General features: G+C 37.6%; 1 protein-coding gene across 8 annotated transcripts in view; it reads left to right on the top strand.

Moving 5' to 3' along the window:
• gria4a (glutamate receptor, ionotropic, AMPA 4a) overlaps nt 1-15230 on the top strand; it is a 122085-nt gene that overhangs the window by 37981 nt on the left and 68874 nt on the right. For all 8 annotated transcript variants that reach the window (XM_027998890.1, XM_027998896.1, XM_027998892.1 and 5 more), the window contains exons 3-6: nt 6022-6261; nt 11108-11160; nt 11411-11542; nt 14934-14987. In XM_027998890.1, coding sequence (XP_027854691.1) covers nt 6022-6261; nt 11108-11160; nt 11411-11542; nt 14934-14987 — 479 coding nt within the window. The remainder of the gene's footprint in view (nt 1-6021; nt 6262-11107; nt 11161-11410; nt 11543-14933; nt 14988-15230) is intronic.

Genomic DNA, 15230 nt, shown 5'->3' on the forward strand with positions numbered 1-15230 from the left:
GCTGTGTTGATATGTGCTGACAGTTTAATCAACAGCAGGTTAATCTCTGTGTGTTTTCATTCTGTCATGGAGAAAATACAAATTTCTAAACGTATAAGAACCAAAGTAAGAATCAAAGAAGGCTGGTGAGAAAACAAAGTATATTTTTTGAGGTTTTTTTTTCTCACAGCTAAATATTTCAGCTCATAAAAGAAATATCAATAATTTTCCCTTAAATAAAAATAATTAGTTTAACACTGACTTTAAATGAGGCAATTGAGAACTGCAATTCTGGTCACTGAGAAAGTTCACAGCTTACCACTCACATACTTTAGGACTGGTTGTGTAACCATTTTCAGATTTATATATTTTAAATGGACTGAATTAGTATAATGCCTTTCCTCATGCTGACCAATACACTTTACACTATAGACACATTCACTCATCTGCACCCACAAACACACACACATTCATACACTGACACAGATGAACAGGACTACATAGATTTGTGATATGTGGAAGCTGGAATCATACCTACAAGCTATAGTTGTCAATCATACCTTGTGTCTTCTCTGCTCTGGAATTTCTGGAGATTTCAACATGGTGATTTAAAAAAACCCCATTTTTTTAGCCTATTTCATTTGATCCGAGATGTTGTGTTTGTGTGATTTCTTAATTGGCTTGGGAGTAATCAGGCTTGGATTTAGCTGAAGTTGTGTTTAAATTTCCAAAATGTTATTTTAATCACAGGTAATTCAAATCATTTCAACAAGAAGGGATTGTATTTTCACATTCTTCCAGGTTTGTTTAGCTGATATTCCACCCTTTAAAAGAAAACAAACAAACCTACTTTCTGCATTAGTTCAGGTAGTATTTTATAATGGGTCAATTTGTCTGAAACATTTCAGATGTATCATAAGTGGTGAAATTGTTTTATCATGATACTGTACTTGATCAACAATCACAGTTAAATTATTGCTCTGTAATGTGGAAACATGTTGAGATACACGAGTTGTACAGAAATTTCACAATAAACAAAGACCTGAGTTCTGAACACAGGATGATTGTGCTGTCATATAAAAAAATGCATGCTACCTTTTTAACTGCTTGACAGAAAGAGTGAACAAGCAGGATCACCTAAAAAATTATCACCGTACACACGATGCAGCAAGAAAAGCAAGTAGGAGACTACAAAAGGCAGAAGAAAGTCCCACAAGACCCATTGTGTCCAGTGTTTTTACTGTAGTGATGATGCACCATGCCGCTGGTCCCCTTCTCTCATTAAAGCTTTATGAACCAAGCTTAGTGCACGTTTTATTATAATGACGCCACTGTCTGGCACATTCTAGCCTTGCGGCAGCCTGGTGTTAGTAGAGGGGGTTGTAAAGTGACAGTCCCATAGAGACATAGATCATAAGGAGAAATGGAGGAAGTAAAAAAAAAAGGGATGAGAGTGTTTGGAATGCAAAGCCAAGATTAAAAGCACATGGGAGTTTAAAAAAAAAAAGTGGAGGTGATTCAAAAAGACCTAAGGAAAGACTGTCTTTTCTTTGGTTGTTTAGACTGCAGGCTCAGTGGTTTTAGTGTGATTTAAAAATGAGTGGAGTTTAGGCTGTCAGAGATAGCTTTAATGGAGACCCAGGGGGCTGATAAACCAAACGGTTTAAGACATCAGTTATTAATTGCATCAAGGTTAAGGAATTCAAGTACACTTTTTTTACTTTTTGAGTCAGTGGATTGAAGTTCTTTTCTTTTGCAATTAATAATAAATCCACAAAATCTTTTTTTTTTTAAATGGCGGTTGAGTGAAATGATGACATAAACCAACTTTAAGAACAGAGGATGATGCAATCTTTTTTTCTAATAACAGCCTTAACATACAGCAATATTCAATCACATGCTGATTCATTAAATGACTGTCCAGTCATAGCTCTCTCAAAACATACATGAAAAAAGGAGTTCACACATCTGTCTAATTCACAAAGCCCCACCAACTAGGAACCCGTCATGTAGAACTCAGTGAGTTCTTATGGCTCCCCTGTGGCAGAGAGAGTACTCTGTATGCACCCCTCTGTTTAGTACTTCTGATCACTTCAAATGGAGAAATGTTCGCTGATTTCAAAACTTTGACTGACTTTGCATTTGCAATTTGAGTCTGCAGGGTGGCAACAGAGCACAGATTTATCTACAGATCAAGCCTGGGCCTTTCATAATGTAACCAATGCCGGATATTATAAATAATTTATTTTGACCATGGTGGCCCTTTGGTTGATTTTTGTGAATGACACTTGTGCTAAGAAATCTCTCAGCCCTGCTTGCCTGGGCCCTCCACTCACCTTTGACCAAAGTTGTCATAATTTTGCTATTTGAGCTGACCGGAGTTGGACTCCAACTGTGGCACTGTAAAGCATCGAACTATGAACATGTTCCTTTTGTGTTTGAAATCAATAAATGGAGATAAATACCTTTTTATTGGGATATGCTGTTGATACATACGAATGTCAGATCTCACCGTTTTTGGGCTCACCAATAAGTTGTCTCATATTGGATATGGTGTCATTTTCAGCTCCGAGCTCCAAATTCAGAGACAAATCTAACACGACAATAGTACAGTGATTGCTATGAAGACAGACATTCACTGAACTAGTGTTGATTTAAAAATGTAATCTAAGACTTTTTTCTGTACTGATAAAGTGAGATATTGTTCTTGCAGTTTTGAGGAGTGTCTCTGCACTGCATATATTAAGAGGGAGCTTGCTCTGAGGAAACATTTTTTTGTGTTCAGTACATTTCTTTTAGTTGCATTGTTTGTTGCCGTAAGTCATATTTAAACATAGAAGAACAAAAAACAAAACAAATCCCAGGCAGTTTTGCAGTAGCCTAGACAGACCCAATGTCTTTTCGTTCTAGAACAAAATGTTTAAAACCTGTTGTGTGATGTTCTGAGATTAAACTCTGATCAAGTCACATGCAATTTCATCTCAATGGACAAGGCAACATTATTTTCTGTCTGTGTACTCCACTTTTTGTGAGGTTATCGGAACTGCAGCCTTTGTTTCCTGCCCTTAAATGGTCAGGCCAATAGTGCCATTTTATAGCAAATTCAAGTCACTATGCTACCTTCAGTTGTTATAAAAATACTATATCAAGAAGAACTTAGATGAAATTTTGATTTATAGCTCTATTTGACTCCTTGAAATTGGCCTCTGTCTCTTTAAGAACATTCTGCCCCTTCTCACACTGCCTCTGTTTAGCATGTCTTCACCATAATGCTTCTCCATGTCATTTGTTGATGCTGTTTGCTTCTTGGTGAAGGCATACTCACAGTTCCACCAGGTGTTTGCTAATTGCTGCTACCGCTAGTCTGGAGGAGCAAGGGGAGACAGAAAGGCCCAGTTGAGGACAAAAGCTCCAAGGTGGAGCTTTTGGTAAATAGGCGACACATTGCAGGAGAAGGTGTTAAGGTACTTCCGAATGGCTGACATGGGAGAATCAAGGATTTGAGTAATGAGAAAACAATTATATTCTGGGACCAAACACTGCAACCAACAGAATTTTCTGATAAATGTAGACCTGAAAAATTAAGACAAATGTTCCAAAATAGAGATAGATTAACATACCAATGCTTCACTTCATTAGTACCCAAGTCAGACCATCAAACAGAAGCATATTACAAACAATGGTGTGTGAGTTTTTAAAGTTTGTTATAAATCCCTTAACCATGTGGTAATCAGCATCCAAAGCATGGCTTGGAGAAGAAGAGAGCATATAAATGAAATCATCATAATCCAGGACAGGCAGAACAAGCAGCGACAAGCCCCTTGTTGGATTTAAAAGACAAAGAGACTTTATTCAAGAAAGAAGTTACAACTTAAGCTTTTTCACCAACATCTCAATGTGAGTTGCAGAAGACAGAGAATCATCAAGAAAAAAATAATCTACATATTTATACTGACAGACACAAATAAGTCCCTGAAAAGTGGTGATTGTTCAAAGGCTATGCAATTTAGATTTGGAATTTGAAAACAGCAGGAATTTTGTTGGATCCTAACATTTTGAGTTGCTGTGATGTGACTGAATAGTTGAATGTGTTAACCTGTTTTATCTAATAAAGTGGCTGGTGTGTATATTGATAATCTTTTGTTTTCAAATGATGTTCATTTCTACTAGACAGCGCTTTTCAGTAAGTGACTATCAAAAATAAAGAAGTGTAATTTTTCCCAACTGCTTTAGTATAATTATATATCCCTGCTGGTTGTCAGCGTTAATCCTTTGCACCGTCATTTTAAATTTAGATTAATTTTTTTAAATTGGCGTATCATAATTTATTTTCTCTAATAAGTCTGAAGTAAATCACTGCTTTATCTGTCAAAAATTAACACCTTTCAGTCTCATCTGTTCACCTGTCTCTCTTATGCTCAGAAACATTAAAAAACATGCAGTGTCTTTGTAAAAACCAACATGAAAGTCACTTAGGATGGCATGACTTAGCAGCAGCTGAATGACGCATGCTGAGTACAGCTCATATGCAAGTTCTCTGAATTAAAGACATTTAGCTCCTGTCATAATCTAAGACTAAATCCCTGCCTTATCGCCGGCCGGGTGCAGAGGCCATGGCTTTGTTTAATTGCCACAAGCCGAACCGTCAAAGCAGCATTTCCCTCAGTGTTTACCCCCACTGAGGCTTATAGCTGATAATGGAATTACTCTCAGTCCCAGGAGGAGAAGGAGAAGAAGAAGGAGGGAGGGAGGGCAGGAGAGAAGAGATGAGAGAGTGGATGGTGGAAGCTGAAAGAGAGGATGAAGGGAGTCTGCCTTAAAAACAGAAGAAAGGATCTAGGGATATAGATGATGCAACGTACGAAAAGATTAAAAAAAGAAAATGAAAAAAAGGAGCTTTTGGAGTCGTGCAGTTGTTGCTAAAAGCGCAGCCTGCAGTCTTTCTGTCTTAGTGTTTACTCCTTGATGACATATCACTGGGAAGCGAGTAAATTATAATGCAGGATGAAGTCAGAGATCAGCAACAAAAAAATAATAAAATATCTGGCTGAATTGATAAATGCGGCCGTTTATGATGGTAGTGGAAAATAACATTATGGAATTAAATTCAGGCACCTTTTTAGACCACGTTCCCAGATTTTAGTGTTAATTCAAAAGGCTAACCTTTTTCATTAAGTCAAATGTTTTTAATTGTTTTGTTGTCCTATTTTCTTTGCATGTGCAGTCCTGCCAAATGACACAATCTTTAAATCTTGCTTGTGGTTCTGTCAAGGGGGTTGCATCTTCAAGTCTGCTTATGTTCAACGATAGATCCTAAGGACATTTAGCTTTAAGCAGGGTTAGATATTTGACTCTAATTTCTTTAATGACTACAAATGCAGCTAAGTCAGTTAGTTCTTGTTGATGAGGGCAGCTTTTTTATTTTAATGAAAGTCTGAAATGTGCTGGCTTGTGGGTATCTTAGATTTTAACACATGCATGTGCAAATGTTTGAGCTTTGAATTTCTATTTTTTATTTCTGTTTTTGTACATGACGTTATGAGGCAGATGAGATTTTCCTTATGGTGGCATGAATCTGTTTTATCTATGTTTGAGACAAATTTGATTGATGCAGTTTCAACTTCTGTCGAGGTTAAAAAGGTACTTTTGAATTTCAGGCACATACACTTTTCAAAACATGCAGTTTGTGGGCCTAATTAGGAAAGAGGAGGTAGTGTAGGGCTGACATGAGCTGAAGTGGTAGCTCATTAAAATGGTTGGCATATTTAAGCATATTCCACAGAGCGAATTTAATTAAGACCCATGTGTTCTGAATTCTCCCCCTCTGCAGAGTTCTGCAGACCCTCTGCAACTCATTTACAAAATCAAAAGAAATTTTTTAAAAGTATTTCTTTTTTCCTCTTTAATTTGTGTCACCCAGTAAACTTTAAATTTTAGATTCCTTAATTTTCTCTTGTTCTTTTCCAATTTCATTACATTTTCCATTTTGATCTCCATATCCTTCCCCGTTCCCCCCTTTCTTCTCGTCCTTCACCACATTAGTTTGCTCACAGTATTCGAGGGGGGTCTTTGCCATCTTTGGCCTTTACGACAAGCGGTCGGTGAACACGTTGACGTCGTTTTGTGGAGCCCTGCACATCAGCCTGGTGACGCCCAGCTTTCCCACTGAGGGCGAGGGACAGTTCACGCTGCAGCTGAGGCCGTCCATCAGAGGAGCTCTGCTGTCCCTGCTCGACCACTATGACTGGAACCGATTTGTCTTCCTATATGACACAGACCGAGGTAAATACAAACCGACAAGTATATCTAACAAGGTGTCGCACAGAGATTTTTCAATTTATTGCTCAGTGTTTTCATTACCTTTAGAAATAGACCCGCATTTTTGAGGGATGTATCAGATTAAGTGCTTGATATCTTTAAAGTACATTGCACATTTTGGTGTGGTAGCATTACTTGCTTATACATCATTAGTTACATTTTGCAAACACAATGAATTGCCTTATAGAGAAAAGGACAACCCTTTCCTTTCATCATATCCCCAAACAAATGGACAACAGTGCCTACAAAAATTGTTCCTACAGGATGAACCTTTACTTACCTTTATGTTTATTTTGTCACATTTGTCACAAACTTCAAGGTACTTTTTCGGGGCAGACTAACTAATTCAGCATTTTGAAATAGAAGGAAAGTTTTGCATGGCTGTAATATGTCTTTTGTACAAATGTAAATTAAAAATGTTGGGTTGTCATTTGTATTTTTTCTACCTGACTCAACTTTGTAGAACCAGCTTCTGCTGTAATTTCTACAAATCTTTCGGTATACCAAGCCTCTAATAAATTTGCAAATCTAAGGGTAAAAAGTTTAACAATTTCTTTGCAAAATTGCTTAATTTCAGTCAGCCTGGATGGAATGCATCTTTTGATATCAATTTTAAAGGCACATATTCTCACAAAATTTGGGGTTTATACTTTATGGAATGGACCAGTATTAACTGGTCCATTCTGACACATTAGTGTGCTTTGATCTAAACCATTACAGAGTGGCTGTATGTTTAGAGGAGTAAAAAAGCACATTCACATAGTTAATGCTGCCACCACTTTGCCTCATCCCACCAGAACCCCTTCTTGTGGCTGTTTGGTAACTAAAGTCTTAATGTCAATGTCTGAGGCCTTTAAAGAACAGCTGGGTTTTTTTGTGAAGTTACTTTGCTCCATAATGGGCTCTGTTTGGAAATTAATTGACTTTTGAAAGTAAGTGGTGGCATTAAAGTTTATTTCGGAGTATCAAAGTAGAAAATACCCATGTGTCTACACTTTTCAGATTTGAATTTATATAAAAAAAAAAAATTTAATTATATTTTGTGTTGGACATGATGGGGTAAAGTGTGCATAAGTAGTAATATGCAAATCATATACATCACAGTTTGTTATTTTAATGTAGCAATTCACAGTAAAGTTTTATGTTTTATCATTTTGTTGTACATTGGAACCTATGTTCATTATCCAAATTATATTAGGATATTGTTTGATAGATCTTTTTGTTAATGGGGAGTAAAAAACTTCAAGCACCACTATAGTTTAAATGCCTCCAAATTATTTCAGTGCTTAATTGTAAGCACTAATGTGATTACTGGATCTGAATAGCTATTCTGCTCTATGACTCTGCGCCTAGTTAAATACTCGGCTGCGGGAGATTGAAACAGATTCCAATATTCATTTGGGATTTATTTGTGTGACACCACAAATGGGCATTCCAAACACATTCTTTTAGATTTGAAAACTGAGAACAATTTCTGTTTTTCAATTGCGTCATGTGAAAATTGTATTAAACTCTCAGTGTTAATCTGAGTTAAAGTGAAATTCCATAAAAGGAGAGAGTTTGTGCTGATAGATCTAAATTGGCTTGACTAAAGCTGCATAAGGAAAGGCTGTAATTTGTCTCATTTCAGCAAGAAGCAAGAGGTTGGCCCCAATTCCTCAAGCATTCACCTGCCTTTAATTTAACCATGCAGTCATGAAGTATGAGTAAGTTAGTGGTGCGGGAACAGATTAGGCCCCTGGCCATAAGCCATTGTCATGGGTATCCTTGGAACATTTTTTTCTCTTTTGCACACATGCATGCACACACAGACAAATTCTCTGCCATGAGGAGTGAAACGCAGGTCAAATATGACACAAAGTCCCCACAGACCACTGTGTGGTTGTGAGCTAGGAGTACTAGAGAGCTGCACAGTGTGTAAAGATGTGTGGACCCTGTCTGTGCCTCTGCCAACTTCCATGTGGTCCAGGTTGTCAGGGTTAGTACCCAGGGGAGTAGCTACAGAAAGAGGAAGGAAGGAGGGAATGAATCAAGTTGGTGAGGCAGCCAAAACGTTGGAAAATACATGGGTCATGGGAGGAGATACACAAGGTGATGGAGATGAGGAGAAGGTAGAGGTGGATGTGTGCCTAGAGAGGGGAGGCAGGAAAGAGATAACAGAAAGGGCAAACAAGAGGAGTAAAAGGACAGACAGGATCACAAGCCTCAGGGGATGCACTGTAGGAGGAAGGGAGCAGAGAAAACAGGGAAAGGAGGGAGAAACTGAGAAAAGGATAGATGCACAGAGTTTGGACTGTACTCACCCATGACTCGGCCAAGGCAGGACCCTTCATTATAGGGCTCCCATCAGGCCCTGTTGCTGGTAATGTGCTGGAAAATAGGCAGTATCGCTGTTATCTGTTTTATGTCCCCTGCTCTGCTCTGCTCCACCGATAGCCTGCTGACACATGCATTCTCACACAAATATCCATGTACACACATAATTGCATGCAAAGACAAATGCAGTGCTCACATTTAAATGCAGACACGCATCAAAAATGGATGCATGTAGTCCAAAGACAGCATCTATGTATGCAAAATATTTATAGCATAAAATGTGGCTCAGAGCACACTTGCATTTATTTTATGACAGAAAAATGTGTTTTTAGCATCAGTGTGGAGGCCATGGAGATAAGGAGCCAGACTGAAATTCATTTTGTCTTGTGTGCTTCCATTTATGTTGGAAGATAAAATGCCAAAGTTTTATACATTTTATCTGCAGGTGACTTTGAATTAAATATTTAGGGGTTTTTTTCCCATTCTGTTTCAGTGCAAAACTATCAGGATAAAGTACCTTGAAAAAGCTGCTTTAAATATTGAAAAAGAGCTTAAATTTTGTCAGATTACATCTAGAAACTTGAGAAAATGCTTTCTATGCGACAGGCCAACAGAAAGAATCTGTCTTTGTGAGGTCAAAGGAAGATGATACATAATTTAAAAAAAAGAATAAAGTTTAAAGTACTTGTACTCCGTCTTCTTTACTATAATGCCACTAAATAATATTTAATACAAAAGACTGTATTAAAGTCTTTAATACAGTCTTCTGCCATCAGAAGTCACTTAAACAATAAATACAGTTCAATTGTTTGTAATTTAATTTCAGTATAAATCCAATTGATCTCTGAGAGCCTCATAAATGAACACACAGCATTATGGAAACTTTCCATAAATCTGACCTTTAAGGAAGGCTGGCAAGAATAAGATGCATCTTATTCCAATAAGGACATTTGTCTTGTTACTGGTTTGGCATAAAACTAACACTGCACATGGTATATAATAAACTACCTCCATGTCAACACCTGGTAGTGGCAGCATTATGCTGTGGGAATGCCTTTCTTCATCAGGGACAAAGAACCTTGTTGTAATTGATGCAAAGATGGATAGAGTCTAGAAATAATTGACTTGGCTATAGAGATTCATCCTCAGTGACCATAAAAATACAGACACATGTATAATTGAAAGGTTTAGATAAGGGTTTTCTAACTCCAGTCACTGAGAACTGCTGCCTTGCAACTTTTAGATGTGGTTCTGCTTCAATACACCTGCATCAAGTAATTAGGTCATTGGCAGGTTTTGTAGAACTTGACTGCATTTTCATAAGGTAGTTCAGCCATTTGATTCAGGTTTAAGTCAAGAGGTTTGTCTCCATTAACTTCTCACATTCAGAGTGAGAAGTTTAGTTACCAAACAGCCACAAGAAGGGGTTCTGGTGGGATGAGGCAAAGTGGTGGCATGGCAGCATGAAATGACACAGGTGTTCTAAAAATCTTTAGTTGTGACCTTAAGAGCGAAAGGAGGTTTTACGAAGTATTAAGCATATACAAATACATGCCATGATTTGCACTTTTTTTCATATTTTAGCATCTAAGCCAGATATTTTAGATGTGTCTCTGGTCCAGAAACCCTGTTAATCAACCATTTATTCAAGTCAGGTGTGTCCTGTAGGCTTGATGAAACGCTAAACAAGTACAAGCCATTCACATTTGCCATTCACACAGTGATTGACTGGTGATGATTTGGGCTCGTCTTGCTGCCACAGAACCTCTGCATCTCCTGAGAACTTCTGTTTGTCCAACTGTCTGACCTAGGTCAGAAATGGCAGAATGAACCTAAACACAGCAGTAAATCTACAGTAGGAAGATTGAAAAAAAAAAATCTGTACTTCCAGAACTCAGACTGATTAAAAGCTTTTACAGGACCTTAGTTTGTAAATCTCAACAAGCTGAAAAGGGAGGCTATACTTCTGGATGATTATATGTATTCAATTTTAACATAGATTTTTCCTTTGAGTTTCATCCTAGTTAAATAGATTATATTTGGAGTCGGTTGTGTGTTTTACAGGCAAGATTAGTGTAAAAAGATTTGAGAACCTGGTTAAGATGATGAGTTTCATTATGTCATCATATGTAAATCTTTATATTTACACAAGAAATCTAAAGATCTACTTCTTTAGATTTTGAATGTCGTTTTTTTTCCCCCATGCGAGAGCCTGACTTTAGTTACTTGTTGTTAAATAAAATATTATGTAGCCAAGTACTGGTTTTTCAAGGTTCCTTTTATCATTTTCACCCCACTTTAAAGTCCCTATTTACTTAGAGAAATAAAAAGGGTTTGCAAGTTGTTCTCCTTTTTAAAGTTGCTGTTTATTTCACATCACAAGCAGGGATTGTTTGTAAAATTCATCTACTCAGCCTCCAAACTACTGCATCTACCATGTAGCAGCATTAATTCTCTCTTTGTCTCCTTCTGTTCCTAACTCTCTGTTGTTTAGGTTATGCAATACTGCAGGCAATTATGGAGAAAGCGGGGCAGAATGCATGGCAGGTCAGGACACACACTCACACACCCACCCCCACGCACGCACACAGTCATGCACACAAAGAAACATTCTTGGAAACCTGCCAGAAAGCACACTTCTTAAGCAAAATGATCTCATAGAGCATACGCACTGCACAGTCATTCACAGTCATTCACATACACATTGTAAATGTGTTCATGATTTTCTTATTTGACTCCACTCTCCTAAGATGCTGATGTTTTAATGAATACTCTGTGTGAATATGCGTAAAAACAGGTGAGCGCAATCTGTGTGGAGAGTTTCAACGACGCATCGTACCGCAGGATCCTGGAAGACCTGGACCGAAGGCAGGAGAGGAAATATGTGATCGACCTAGAGCCTGAGAGACTCCAGACCATCCTAGAACAGGTAAGACCACTGGTGAAAACCAACTCTGCAATTATAGTATATGATGTTAATTGATAAACTAGAGATGAGTTAGTGCATGAGAGTAAGAGTGGAAGAGCCAAGGAAGGTATGAGAGGCTTACAAGATACATACTACAAGACTCCCATAGAGATGACCTTAATGGTTTTTAGACAAATACCAACAAATATTTAAGTGGAAAAAATGAACTTTTACAAAGATTTTTTGATGTATCAAGGATATGTGTACATAAGACAATGTATATTGAGTACTAGTATGCTTGATAGACGAAACGTACACTAATCTGACAATGTGTGACTTGTGTTCATTTGATATGTGATAATCTCCAGTTCCTAGTGTTTTTTTGTACAGAATTGGTTTGTAGTGTAATGTCATTTTCTTATGTCTCTGTATATATTATATAAAGCAGAAATAAAAATATATCTATATTCTTTCATCCGTTGCAGCTTTGATAAATGCTGCACTGTAGTTTTATGTGGCATTGTTACTATTACTAAGTTATGGATTAGTAGAGACTTCATAGCTAACCTGTACTTCAGCAGCAATTAACGCTTAATAATGTGGTGAAACTTCCCTGCTGTTATTGGCCTGAACCATAGAATAAGACGTCATACACAATGGATGTCGGGTAGTGTGAGAAAAATTTGTCTTAAAGAAGTACTGCTAATTATTGTGAGATTATATAAGTAGCATTCTTCTCACTTTACCACTAGTGTTCTCTGAGGCATCTGTCGGCTCCACTCAGCTAGTTTTAGCAGCACTACAGATGCTTTCTTTCTGACATCTGGAAAGAAAAGACGATTTGTGTTTTCTTTGGACTTCATATTGTGAAATGAGAAATGTGGCTTCTGCAGCAGTTAGTGTGTGTTTGAAGAAACAACAATACCGTCCACTCACACTGCAATTTAGAGCGCACACACACATACATGACATTAAGGAACGTGCTCGGACACCTTCTGGTTGTCCAAGTTCATTAGATTATCTGTCTCGCTTTATGGTTAAGCCTTGCGTTGACAGGTGGCGTAACTGTGTGTTTGAGAGCCCTTCACTTCAGGTTGGAGTGTGATATCCCATCGGTTCTGCCACCTGTCATCACATCTGATCCCATGCATGCACATCTGACAAACCCAGTGACACATGCAAGCAGATACCCTTCAAATGCACGCATTTACATAAAAATCTAATTTGCGAAAAACGTGTCCAAACCAGAAAAAGACGGGGGGGGGGAGCTCTGTGAAAAGAACTGGTTATTCCTGCCATTTATTTGATTGTGCACCGCTTGTGTCAACTTCTTTTGTCTACAAAAAGCTTATTACTGTTTGCTAATATTCCTACCTTGTTCTACTTGAGGTTATAGAACAGTCCTTCAAAAATTAAAGCTGGGCAAATTTAGACATAGTTATAAGGTGTGGTTTGGAGTATTTAAAGAGCAAACTGTTTTACCAGTATTTGAAAATTGCTTTAAATATCATTAAAATGCAATTCAAACACAGATCAAAAGGAATTTGCATAGTTTTTATTCCAGAATGCATAATGTGATTGATGTTATCTCACAGTACAAGACTTGTATGAGTAAAAGTGTAGCACAGGATTTGTTTTCCTTGCGTCATTGTTGATGTTATCAGTTCATTGTGTTCATGTGTTTTTAAAATCACCTTGAAGTATCTCACATTTTTATCCACATGACATAACAAGTAAGGAGGAGTTATTAATAAGGCCAGTCACTGTCTACAAAACCCAGAAAGGTATATAGAAAACGTGACTTTCATTTAGGACATTTGCTCTCTCAAAATTTTGTATAAATCCAAACTTTCAAACCGTAGTTTTCAGTGTCAGTTTTTGCATGAATTCCACTGTGGGTGAGCTCCTCTTTTATCCATTAACCTTCATCCCAGATACCCACAACCAATCAAAATGAAGGGAATAATTTGAATCCTGGGTGGGATAAACTGCACTGCATTTTAAATCTGGTGCTTGTCATCGGTATTTAAAACAGGCACAGCATGTCCTCTTGACACATGGTCAGTATAACATGGTTGATGTTATAAAGCACCAAAATTAGAAATTTCGTATTACATGGCGAAGAAGCAAAATGATCAGGTCCCACTAGGAATCCATGAAGGAGGTGACTGGACTTTGCATTGATGGGTGTTGCACAAACCTGCTCTGGGTTTGTGGAGTTATTTAAAAGAATAAAGCAGAACAGAAGCTCTAAAGACAGTGAGTGCAACAGTATTTTATAGGTCATTTGATAAAAATGTCTGTTTTTAATTTTTTTTTTTTTTTTCTAAAAATGCATAAAAATAATGCATTCATGAGAACAATGAATGGAAACATCTCAGATACAAACCATTCCTAATTAGTCATTGCTAAAGATTTTGGCTTAGTGCTGCACAATGGCATATTAATTGAAGATTAAGTGGAGGGAAAAAATATGGTAGATAAAGCAAACAAGGATATTCACAGACTGAATTTCTAGAATGCATCAAGGTCATTTGGCTGAACATGACTTCCTAAGAGTCATACTGCCACAAAAGAAAAATCTCCACTAACTTAGAATTAACCTGAAATCTGGAGGTTAACCAACTACATGTTAGGAAAGTGTGTTTTATTCATGCAATTCACAGCTCTAGGTTTTAATTCCTTTGGAACAAACACACACTGGCAGCAGCCTCCCTCTCAGACAGAAAAATAGACAGACTGTTTTTTAATTGGCTTCAGTAGTGTCTGAGCAACCACACACACACACACACACACACATGCCTGCACACACCAACACACACTGGCTTTAACTTGTACTGAGACAGGGATACATGCACAAACACACTCTCCCCTCACAGTCAATCCTGCAGTACCGGCACTGGCGAGCATCCTTGCTCTGAGACAGAGACTGTTCTGTTTTCCTGTTCCTGCCAGCTGCGATCCGTGCGTGTGCATGTGTGAGTGTGTCAGTATGTTGCCGCTGAAATGTGTGGGTGAGTCTAGAGAGAAGTAAGAAATGTGAACAGTTTATTAATTAGGTTTATGCATCACATCAATAAAAATGTGCATGTCTTCTATGTTATTAAAAACCCAAAGTGTTTCATTTCCCTCTCTCTCTTGCGAAATGCTAATACAGTTCAATTTTTGAGTTAATTTACTGGGTACCTTAAAAGCAAATTAGCAAATAAAGTTAAATGACCATGTATTGATGACTGAGTTGTAGCACAAACCTGTGAAGTTACATTTTCTGGCTGTAATGAGTGTTATAAATAGGTAGAAAAAGTATGATTTATATTCATTGTCCTACCTCCGAATCAAATACGCAGTTTTACACATTGCATTCACAAAATAAATATAGATAAATAGTAATACTCTTGTTTCCTTTTTCTAGGCCGTCAGTGTGGGGAAGCATGTTAAAGGTTACCATTACATCATAGCAAACCTGGTAAGTATTATTTTTGTTATACTGAGACAAGTTCAGTCCACTACTTGTAGGCAGTTTCGATAGCCAGCTGCATGATGGATTGTTTTTTGACAAGGTCAGACACCAGGACCCAGAAACATGAAATTCTGTGTTGTTCTTCGTGCCACCTTCATATAGCATTTTCTTTTATACCTCCCTTTCTTAACCTGAGCTCATGAAATTAAATGTGCATCATGGATGTCCACTTTTAGCTACATACATATA

This window comes from Xiphophorus couchianus, chromosome 18, assembly GCF_001444195.1.
Source record: "Xiphophorus couchianus chromosome 18, X_couchianus-1.0, whole genome shotgun sequence".
Taxonomy (NCBI): Eukaryota; Metazoa; Chordata; class Actinopteri; order Cyprinodontiformes; family Poeciliidae; genus Xiphophorus; species Xiphophorus couchianus.